General features: G+C 35.2%; 1 protein-coding gene across 5 annotated transcripts; it reads left to right on the top strand.

The window, feature by feature from the left end:
• The first annotated feature begins 440 nt into the window (after positions 1 to 440).
• Positions 441 to 10,084, top strand: stx16 (syntaxin 16). 5 transcript variants are annotated; one of them, XM_023324855.1, is made up of 10 exons: positions 441 to 656; positions 744 to 887; positions 4,253 to 4,264; positions 4,394 to 4,501; positions 4,588 to 4,728; positions 6,078 to 6,240; positions 6,343 to 6,431; positions 7,394 to 7,537; positions 8,233 to 8,313; positions 8,703 to 10,084. In XM_023324855.1, the coding sequence occupies exons 2-10, from the start codon at positions 762 to 764 to the stop codon at positions 8,805 to 8,807; spliced, it is 969 nt and encodes a 322-aa protein (XP_023180623.1). In that variant the 5' UTR covers positions 441 to 656; positions 744 to 761; the 3' UTR covers positions 8,808 to 10,084. The 5 variants fall into 5 exon arrangements, with proteins under 5 accessions (XP_023180623.1, XP_005804325.1, XP_023180625.1 ...); XM_005804268.2 differs by having other exon boundaries at positions 441 to 842; XM_023324858.1 differs by lacking the exon at positions 441 to 656 and having other exon boundaries at positions 829 to 887; positions 3,545 to 4,264.
• The last annotated feature ends 1,508 nt before the right edge of the window (positions 10,085 to 11,592 follow it).

The raw sequence follows: 11,592 nt of genomic DNA, 5'->3' as shown, positions 1-11,592 counted from the left end.
TTTCAGACTTCATGGAAACCTAATGCTCTTATCCTTATAAATATTATAAAGAATTGTTTCTATTTAAAGAATTAAAATAGCCACTCAACCCTGAAAGAATAAAAATATAGACAATAGATGGATTGATGTTTTAAATGATTAAGCTATTAAAAATGTTGCTCATTGGGGTATTTTAAAAAATTTGCTATAATAACTGAAATAGCATTCTGTTCGCATTGAAATAGCAATGCATTTGTGCATTATTTTTTACAGATAACTTAACTGGCTGCAATGTATCCTGTCCTGCATCAGCATGAGCCATTACTCAGAAAAATTACGGTGCTTTTTAAACCTGACAGTGTTTTTAAAAAAGAAAGAAAGAAAGAAAAATGTTAATTGAGGCACTAGAGGGCGACATATTTGTAAAGTGCAGATGAGGGTGGCAGTAGAAGAAGATGCGCTAAACGCAGATGTTTACGTGTTTACGTACACATTACTTCCGTAGCTCTCTGAGAGAGGAGAACCCGTTTCCAATTTGACCATAGATACAAAATTGTCTTGAACTTCCGGGTTTTCTCTCGATGCTAAAAATTTAACGCTAAAGAAGCTTTGACAGCTCAATGTGATCGGAGAGATTTGACGTGCTGTAACCGCGAGATTTCCCTCACTCTTCACAGGTAAAGCTAAAGCTAGCAGCGCGTCATTGGAGATAATTTACTAAATCATCGGCTGATCCGCAGTCAGTTTGTCCTCTGTTAATTCAGAGCTCAACAAAGGCAGTCATGGCCACTCGGCGTCTGACCGATGCCTTCTTGTTAATGCGGAACAATGCGATCCAAAACCGGCAGATTTTGGCTGAGCAAGTGAGTACATACGACCCCCGTCTGAGTACACGTAGCAATGCTGCGGTGAGTGCTCTGCATCGTTTTGACATTTTACTGTGTGTGTTTGCATGTAGTTAGTCCCTGAGCCCGCGTAGCTAGAGCCACCTGGGCAGCAGTAGGTATTCTGTGTTGTCAGAGCTGATGTGGCCCCTTGTTTCACTTCATGACTGGTTGATGAGAGTGAATCAGGAGGACCAATCAAGGATGGCTTGTTGCCCGCAGAAGCTAAATCGCGGCTATAAACGATGAAAAATGACATTTGTTAAATATTAACCACTGCTAAAGTCTGTTTTTAACACCATTGAAATCACTCGTTGCTGTTAAAAGATGTTTACATGTGTTCTCGTCTGTAAAATCTGTGCTGTAGTCTAGGTCCATCCAGTGACTGTAGCTGGTTTCCTCTGTGACTCAGACATGTTTTGGATTGGCTAAGTCAGACCTCTGTTATTTATATATATATATATATTACTAATTTATTAAAAGATCCAAAGCTAAGTTTGATATTCAGGCTTGTATTCACATCCCTTGACCTTTTTTAACTTTTTGTCAGGTTACAACAAACTCCTACTCATTTTCACAAGTGTTTAGTGGTTGGCATGTTTGGTGCCAAAAAGGTTTTCATCAACGATTTCCCATCTATTTTTTCCATTAACTGTTACATGCTTCCTTGTCGAAGCAAACTTTCCCCACAGCATGATGCTGCCATTACTATGTTTCACCCTGGAAACAGGGTTTTCATGGGGAGGTGCAGTGTTAGTTTTTTGTCACACTTATTTTTATTATTATTATTTCACCTAAACACCATTTTGTTCAATAATTTTCCCACCTGAACCCAGGATTCTAGACTTCTGACTAATGCTGTCCTTCCACAGCCTGTCAGTTCATTTCTTAGTAGGCTTGAATACTCTTATTTTGAGGTTTCTGTGATATATTCAAAGTTTTGAGTATTTTATAACAGCTTTCTTGAAACCTCTTCCTTGCTGTGTTCTTTGGTCTTCATTATGCTAATTGTTCTTTAACACTTTTTTTTTTTAAACAAGCACCCTTCATAGAACATCTGCATTAATACGAAGATGAAATTACATACCGGTTATTTGTAAAACATTTGTAAATAATACATCCCATTTCACAATTATGATCTATGTTATAGTCTATAAAATAAAATTGCCACACAATACGTTGAAGTTCATGGCTGTAATCTGACACCAACACTTAAAAAAAAAAGTTCAAAGGCAATATGAATACTTTTCTGAGGCATTTTGAGAGACAAATCACAAGTCATCACATGGTATGGAATCAAAATCTCTCCACAAAGGTGCAAAATGAGTCCAAACATTTTCCCTCAGAGCCGCTCTAATGGAAGGCAAACATTTTTATCTGAGATCTTTCTTCCCAAACTTCTGTTTTTCCTAAAGGACTAACCCACAGCTTGAAAACCCAGAAAGGGCAAAGCGTGGTATCAGATTACCAGGGAGCCTAAACAACGGATAGTTGACATTCCTTGCCTGCCTGCAATGAAAACTTCATTTATTGTTGATCATCTGATGTGATAAATTTCATTTACAGGGCGATATGAGTCAGACTAGAGACAGCCTTTGCTATAAATCCTGCTGTTTGTATGCATGCTGAAACCTTTGCAGAAAACCATTCCTCTTCTTACTCCCTGAAACATTCTCTAAGCTGTAGTCTAAGCTCGGCTGCGACTATCACACTCTGCTGTGAACATTTCCACCACATACCTGCTCAGCTCACATTCTCTCATAGAAACACGAACATATCAATGTTTCCATTTATTAGATTAAAACTCACTCAAGTAAAGCTGAGTATTTGCAGTCTGACATGTCTGGTGCAGGTGTTTAGTTGGTATTCTAAATTTTAAAAATCGGTATAAATAAGAAAATAAACATGTGGCTCACCAGTTGTTCACATGAAAACAAAGCTGGACTAATTTTACAAGAAATAGTCAAGTTCCAGACAACAAGCAAGCACTTTATTTTGTGAGGATGTAAAGATTGATCATCCATTGTTGGTGATAGTAAACTCATATTTTAAAATGTCAGATCTTTATTAAATGTAGCTGTTTTTCAGTGTTATGGTTTTACTCCACTTTATTGGAGAATACTAACAGAATTTCAATGCCCTGACAAAGTATTAATACTGTATGCTTTAAACATTTTAACATTTTGTCACACTACAACAGGGGTGTCAAACTCCAGTCGTCAAGGGCCGGTGTCCTCCAACCTTTAGCTGTGCCTCTGCTGCACCACACCTGAATAGAATAATTAGATTATTAGCAAGGCTCTGGAGAACTTATCTACGCAATGAGGAGGTCATTAAGCCATTTCATTCCAGTGTTTTGTACCTGTGGCACATCTAAAAACTGCAGGACAGCGGCCCTTGAGGACTGGAGTTTGACACCTGTGCACTACAACCTTTAACCTCAACATATTTTATTGGGATCTTATGTGACAGACCAAAACTTAAGTACACTGCTGTATCGATTATTTAAAATGGAGTATGGTACTCCAAACTTACCAAGACCAGGGAAGGTTAGCAATAATTAGAGAAGCACCTAAGAGGCCTGGCGGTAACTGTAGAGGAGCTGCAGAGAGCCGCAGCTCAGGTGGGAGAGTCAGTCGACGTTAAAACTACTGATATTCGTATTCTTCACCAATCTGCAGTTTCCCAAAAACAATGAAGGAGAGACGGCAACATGTGAAGGAAGAGACTCATCAGCTGAGACTGAAGTCAAACTTTCTAACCTACACACTAAATGCTGTAAATCTGTCACTGCGGGATGAAAGATGGTAGTGGCGGCATCATGCTGAGGTGATGTTGGGCATTGACACATGACATACAGTCTGTCTGAGTTTGAGCTGTTTTGCTAATCAGAATAGACAAACGTTTCAGTCTGAAGACACGGGGACACTGAAAAAGCTGTAACTGCAGCTAAAGGTGGTTCTGAAGAAAGGGTTAAGTAATTTTTTTATTTTAATTCTCCACTTCAGATGTTCTATTACATAAAATCCCAATATCATACTGTGACGTCTGTGGTTGTTATGTGGGAAAATTTAATAAGAGCTTACTGAGAATGGTATTTTTTTTTTCTTTCTGTATGGGAGCTTGCACGATCTAACTTTGCCTCATTGCCTCTCAGGGATGTGGTTGATTTATTTCTTACACTAGTAACACGCTTGTGTACATTATGAAGGACTAATATGAGCTGTCAGAACTAATAATGCTCATTTTTAACCGAAAGTAGACAGCAAACCTTTTCTTTGATATTTGCAGGGGTTTTTTTCTGCGTTTCAATCTGTTACTTCTGCTTTTCTCTCCTTTTGCTTAACCTGGCTGGATGGAAACACTCTGCTCTCTGACAATCACATTAGGAGCTTGATGAGGTACTACTGTTGTTTTCCCTTCATAAAATTAAGCGAATAAAAGTAGAGCTTTACAATCATCATAATCATCACACCATTTCATTGCTATAAGAAACATATTTATACAGATGTCTGTTTTTTTTTTCTAAGTTGGCTGATGACCGGATGGCTCTGGTCTCTGGGATCAGTCTGGACCCAGAAGCTGCTATCGGCGTCACAAAGAAGCTGCCTCCCAAATGGATAGAAGGGGTCGACGAGGTAAATCTGATCATCGGTCGAAAAGTCTTCAGAAATTGAACATTGAAACGCGCAGTACTGATGTTTTTTGACTGCTGATCTTTCAGATCCAGTACGACATCACACGGATCCAGCAGAAGATGAGGGACCTGGCTTTGCTTCACGACAAGCACATGAACCGTCCAACGCTGGATGACAGCAGCGAGGAAGAGCACGCTATAGAGATCACTACCCAGGAGATCACGCAGGTGCTTTTGTTAACCGTTATCCCCATTTGGATGAGTTTTGGTTTGGATTACAATTCACCATTTTTTATCTCGCCTTCATTAGTGTTCAGATGAGGAGTGGAATCAGCAACTTGCCTACAGGAGCAACTTGCGTATAGTTGCAGAGGGTACTTTAGGACACATGTTAAGTTACTTAGTGCAATTTTATTGTTGAGGAGCAAATAAGTACTGCTTTTAAAAATATTGTTAAAAATATTGATATTTATTGATGCTCTCATGAAAATAACAGTAGAGAAACAAAAGCCACAGGCTCAATACTTTTAGTTGTTGAGGTATGTAAAAATAATTATGTGGAGTTTATTTTTGTCACAATAAATAAAAAATTGACAAAATACATTTTGCAGTTACATTCGATGGTAAAATAATTGACCATTAGCTATCTAAAATTAATGACAGATCTATTTACTGTAGCCTTTCCCTATGGTTCCACATTAGCTTTAGCATTTATCTATGTCTGTCATCGTATGCTTCGTCTCACTTTGTCAATGTAGTGGTGGTTACTTTCTTGAGATCTTATATTGTACAGCACTTTGACTTTGTTAAAAAATAAATAATTAATCTCTGCTGAAATTTCCTTTTAAACTGTTCCTAATTTCTTCAATTAGTCTGCTGATTTTCTCAAATAAATAATGTGCTAAATGGAGCAACATGATTTACAAAGTGTGACTAAACATGATTTTAAAGTATTGTGCAGACATCTGAATTTATTTATTTAATTGCTTTGGAAATTATTACTGGTTAGCATGTTGCTTTAGCTGTTCATATCTGACCTTTATTAAAGGGGCACGTTTTTTTATATTTTTGTAGTTGTGCAGCTTTGCAGGAACAGCAGTTTTTATTTATTAATTGAGATTTATTTGTGTAATTTTCATTAAAAAAAATCTCTTCTTTATATCTGTACCTTTTATAAAAAAAAATAAATTCTTGAACAGTAGAGGAAAACTCAGAATGATTAAACAGAGATGCTTTTGACATCGTTGACTTAATACGAACAGAAAAACGTCAAATAAAAACATGACCTCTTATCTGAAGGAAATGTATCTCTGTTGGACTGTTTCCTCCATCAACGTTCCCTGGAAGACTTTTGGCAGAGCTGGAATTGTACGACCAGTTTGCTTGGTGTGGGTTAAATGTCTGGAATGGTCTGCGTAAATAAGATGTGAATTGTGAGTTGTGACAGGGGTGGACATGTGTATGTGTTAATATAAAACAGTTATTGAAAATAAAAAGTTTTTAAAAAGAAAAAACATGACCTCTTGTCCTGCATTGCTTGCGTTGGTTGACGGCTCATGATCTCGTCTTCTGCTCAGATGTTCCACCGATGCCAGCGATCCGTGACGGGCCTGCAGTCTCGCCGGGGCCACTGCACCGAGCAGGAGGAGAGGCTCTTGGTGAACGTGGTGTCGTCCCTGGCACAGAGCCTGCAGGACCTGTCCACCAACTTCAGGCACACGCAGTCCAGCTATTTAAAACGTAAGGAAGTTCTTATTCTGTTCAAGATCATCTATGTAGATCCATCTTGGATGGTGTTTCTTTTATTTTGCTGTTTTCATCATGCGGACGGTAATGCGCCAGGTATGAAGAATCGGGAGGAGAGATCGAAGCACTTTTTTGATTCAGGACCTTTAATGGAAGAGGATGAAGAGTTGGCTCTGTATGACAAGGTGAGAGGATTTTGTTTCCGTCAGCAGAGTGAGAGCAGGACGGCATTGCTGCAGCTGAACGATGATTATGTCATGAACAGTTTTCGTACATTTTAAGGTTTCGTTTATTTGATGTAAAACACTCAGACACACACATAATAGTTATTACAATCACTTAACCCTCCAGCTTCAAACCAAAGAAATTCAAAGCAAAGTCAAGTAAAAATAATTCATAAGTGTTGTATAAATCAAAAAGGTGTAGGCTGAAGCTATTTGGGTTTGTTCCACTCTTCATAACTTTAGTATAAGTAAAATTAACAGAGAAGAAAAGAAAAAAACAGATTAAAAAGTAAGTAAATTGCCATCATGAAGTCCCTTTATCGCTTTGAATCACTCTATGTTTTAGTTTATTTTTAAACTGTTATGTTATTACTGTACTTAGTTTAAGATCTTCAGGCAAACTATCACACTGATTAACTCCAGCAACAGAGATACACATACTTTTTAATTTTGTTCTTGGTTATTTTGGTAATTTTATTTATTTTTTTAAATCTAAGTAAAACTGAGGTGTTTTCATGAGTCTGCCTGTTTGTCTCCCTCTTTTTGGTAATCTTTCACACATTCTTGCTTTATTAGAATGAAATGTAATGATGAATTTAGAAGTGGTATTTTGTTTTTATGAATCGATTCAGGACCGCATTAACTCCTTTTAAGATGGTAAAAATATATTTTCCGTGAAAGTGAGCAGGATGAAAGTATTAAGAAATAAAACTGCCCTGTTTATCTCTCATTGTTTACATTGACTAGAGCCTGTAAATGTTTAGCAACGGTGTTATTGATATCAATTGGTGACATGAACTCATTAATATTGATAAATTACTGTTGCATTATGGGTTGCAACAGCGTTTGCTAAGGTTTTCTGTGCTTATTATCCTCCCTTCTTTGTGAGTGTGTAACAGGGTGTGTGAATCTTGGTTTCGCAGGGGTTCACAGATGATCAGCTGATGCTGGTGGAGCAGAACACGGTTCTGGTGGAGGAACGGGAGAGGGAGATCCGACAAATAGTGCAGTCCATCTCGGATCTGAATGAGATTTTCCGGGATTTGGCGGGAATGGTGGTGGAGCAGGTACTAAAAGGAGAATAATTAGTGGACTAATTGTAAATGCTACATTTATTTTTTCTGTTTTTTATTGGTTATTGTGAACATTTAAGTCTTTTTTTTTTTTTTTTGAAAACAAGATTTTGAGGGGATCTTTGTCATGTTGGTAGAATCCTTGAATCTTTTTGCAGCTTTTTATTTATTTTTTTCCAAAACAAGGTAATACTAGAGTTTATGGTTGAGGCTGCTATATTTAAAAAAAACTGCAGAAAATTTTACCTAGCAAATAAAACTTTAAAAATAATTAGAAAAAAAACTAGACACAAAAAATCTAGCAGGCAGAAAAATATTTAATCAAAAAAGGGAATAAATACCTCTTTTTTTTGTTGTCATTTTTTTAATGTCTAAGCACTTAATCAGACATTTTTTTTGCACTAATATATTTTTACCCAAAGACTAAAGCAGACATTTTGGTCAAAGAATTAGGGCGTAAGCTATAACAGAAGAGAATGCATTTGATACCATCTCTGTATGAAAATTCATTCATATCACTACATTTTAGAGATTATCTTTGTAAAGTAAAAACATCCTTAGTTAAAAGTGTAGACATATTTGGAAATGGAGAACTCTTAAAATCACTGGCATTAGCTTTACAAAATAAAGTGTAACTCTGGCTGTTTGTACTTTGTTGTTCTAATAAAAATGCTTCTATTTTCTCAAAGGGAACTGTTCTGGACAGAATTGACTTCAATGTGGAGCAGGCTTGTGTAAAAACAGATGATGGACTAAAACAGTTACAGAAGGTAAACAAAATACCTTCTGCATGTCATATTTTGCGTTCTGGATGTTTCCTGTATGAACCATCCAGTTATGATCGTAAGTTTACGAACACATGATTGGCAGGCCTTTCAATAATAAATCTGTTTTGGGTTTTTTTTTTTCCAAAAAGTGAATGATGACAAAGCAATTAACGTAAACGTTTTTGAATCTAACTATTGGTGACATTGCATTGTTTTTATCTGCAGTCATGAATTTGGATGGCTTTGATCATTCATTTGCTTAAGTGTTAAATGTCAACAAAAAAGTATTTTAATTTTTAAAGACAATAATAAAAATCCACAGGCTAAATTAATGATTCAGGATCTAAATTTTTATGTTTGACTTTATGTTTTTACTTCCCTTTCCTTCGCAGGCGGAGCAGTATCAGAAGAAAAACAGGAAGATGCTCGTCATTTTGATCCTTTTTGTCATAGTCCTTGTTCTAATTATTATTCTTTTTGGAACAAAGTTTAAGTGAAGCATTCCTCCGGCTTTGTGTCCATCTGTTTGGGTTTTTGTCGTGTGTCTGTTTGGACTTGGACTCTTCTGGATTCGTCTTGAAGCCGTCAAGAAGAATTCAACATCCCTCCAAGTGCATTTTCAGCGGTGTGGAGATGCTTTCTGCCTGCTGTCCAATGAAAGAAGCGAATCTTCAGTCTGGTTAAACACGAAGACTCTGACAGAAGCCCCGTCCACGCTGACATATCTGTGTCTTAACGAAAGGAAAACCCCTTTAATGTTGAAGTACTCATGATAAACTGCTAAAACGGAGCATTTTCTGCTTAAAGTCGAAGCACAGGTGGTGATGAAGATCAGTGACTTCTGTCTAATATTCTGTAATTTGGTTTCTGATGGGGACAAGAGCTGGTAAAAATCAATGTATTAGGTGTGATTTCACTGCAAATTCACTTTCAGCTCAGCGTTATATTTACATCTCAGTATTTGATCTTTTAAAGATGTAAAGAGGATAATATTAGCATTTGGGTTTATTAGAGAAGCTGTTTAGTTCCAAAAAAAAAAATCCTTTGGTTTATTAACTACCTATTTTTATTTAAGTGGCTCTAATTTTAACAACATGGTTCTCTTGGATCCAATTCAATGATCTTTAGTCTTCTGTCACATTCGCTATATTTTGAATGAAGTGCTCATTGTAAAAACACTTGTTTTTATATTCCATGGTCCATGCATAAAGTGCTACCTTTTAAAACTCTTGCAGTTTGCACATATTGAGGGACTAAGAGGAGAGGAAAGTTATGATGTAATACTACTGTTGCTTGTATGATAAAAAAAAAAAAGAATTATTTATTTTCTGATACCTTAAAATAATCCAGAGGTGTTTCCTGTAGATTTACTGTACACTGAGTAGAGTATGTTTAAAATAAACCCACTCCACTGAAAACTGTGATGTTGTCCAACGCAGGCAGTCGTTTGAACATATCCTCATCAGTTTTAGGAGGATTATTATTATTATTGTTGTTTCTATTTCAGTTTGGACACATTTCATTCAAGTGTGTTTCAAATTCTCTTCATGTACTTTCTCATTTTAAAGACTGAGAAGCTTAAATGATAGCTTTACTATCTGTACTTAAACCTACACTTCATACAACTGTCCAATCATCTGTGTCGTTGGTGTGGAGTTTTGTTCGTGACGGACAAAATGGTCTTTGTGGTACTACATGTATGCTTTGGTTTTTGAAGTGAAACAGTGGAGGACATGGCTGCTTTTTTTTTAAAGAAAATAAAGCTGAAATATGACGTGTTTTGTGTGTGGTGACCATATAGAGTCTATGATCTCAAACTGGATATCAAAGACAGCAAAAAATAAAATGGCATAGTTTACTATATTTCATCAGTTAATGTTTGGTCTATTACGGTTTTGGTACCGATTAATATCCTTTGCAAACATTGCATTTTGGGAAATCTGTCCCTCCAGGTTGCTTGCTGTATAATATTTAGGATGTTTAGTGGTGCCCCCAGTGGGGGGACGCAGGGGACCATGCCCACCGCTGGTCAAATACTGGGGATCCTATGTTTTTATTTAGATTCTTGAGGGATTTTCAGCATGAACGACCCGTTTTGTTTTGTTTTTTTAATTGAATGTTAAAGGCACACAGAACAAACATTACAGACCAACAAATTTGTGCAAAATAACAGGATAAAAGAACGAATAACATCACCAAAAATAAAGCAAACAAAAAAGGAACAACAGAAACCAAGGAGGTATACATTAAGATCGACACGTTCAAAACGAAGAACATAATCAAATGGTGTCACAACGAAAACAATGAAATTGTTTAACATATTTGGGCTAGCCCAAATATCCATTCATCCATTTTCTGTACACCCTTGTCCCTTAGAGGGGTCAGGAGGGACGTTAACATATGTTAATATATTGCATAATATATTATTAATATGTTATTAATAATAACATTAATATGTTATTAATTAAAAACATAATAATGTTATTAATTAGTAATAACATTAATATGTTTATAACATTAATATGTTAATAATCTATGTTAATAACCTGTGTTAATAATGCAGGTTATTAACCTTAATATGTTAATAACATAGATTATGTTATTAACCTGTGTTATTAACCTTAATAGGTTAATAACATAGGTTATAAACCTATTAAGGTTAATAACCGATGTTATTAATATTAATAACACAGGTTATTAATATTAATAACATATTAGAGGCAGTATATGTTAATAGGTTACCTATGTTAACCTATTAACATAGGTTAACATATATATATATATATATATATATATATATATATATATATATATATATATATATATATAATATATATATAATAACATATATTAATAACATATTAATGTTATTAATTAATAATAACATTAATATGTTAATAACCCTTGTTACTAACATAGGTTAATATGTTATCCTATGTTAATAGGTTAATATGTATGTTAACATATTAACCTATTAACATAGGTTAACATATTAGAGGCAGTATAGGTTAACATATGTTAACTATTTAAACATATGTTAACCTATGTATAAAGGTTAACATATGTTAACCTAGGTTAACCTAGGTATATATGTTAACATATAAACATATTAATATTAATAACATATTAGAGGCAGTATATGTTAATATGTTAATATATTAACATATGTTAAAATATTTATGTTTTTAAAATTCTTTTTAATGATTTACATAATTTTGAACAGTGAAATAATGATAATAATAACTAATAATAATAAATATTAATAATAAATAAGAAAATATT

Source organism: Xiphophorus maculatus, chromosome 20 (assembly GCF_002775205.1).
Source record: "Xiphophorus maculatus strain JP 163 A chromosome 20, X_maculatus-5.0-male, whole genome shotgun sequence".
NCBI classification, from domain to species: Eukaryota; Metazoa; Chordata; class Actinopteri; order Cyprinodontiformes; family Poeciliidae; genus Xiphophorus; species Xiphophorus maculatus.
This window is presented reverse-complemented; position numbering and strand designations above follow the sequence as displayed.

Coding starts and splice junctions, on each gene's coding strand:
- stx16 (XM_023324855.1), top strand. CDS start 762: ATGGCCACTCGGCGTCTGACCGATGCCTTCTTGTTAATGCGGAACAAT. Junction 4,502..4,587: donor GGATAGAAGGGGTCGACGAG/GTAAATCTGATC, acceptor CTGATCTTTCAG/ATCCAGTACGACATCACACG. Junction 4,729..6,077: donor CTACCCAGGAGATCACGCAG/GTGCTTTTGTTA, acceptor TCTTCTGCTCAG/ATGTTCCACCGATGCCAGCG.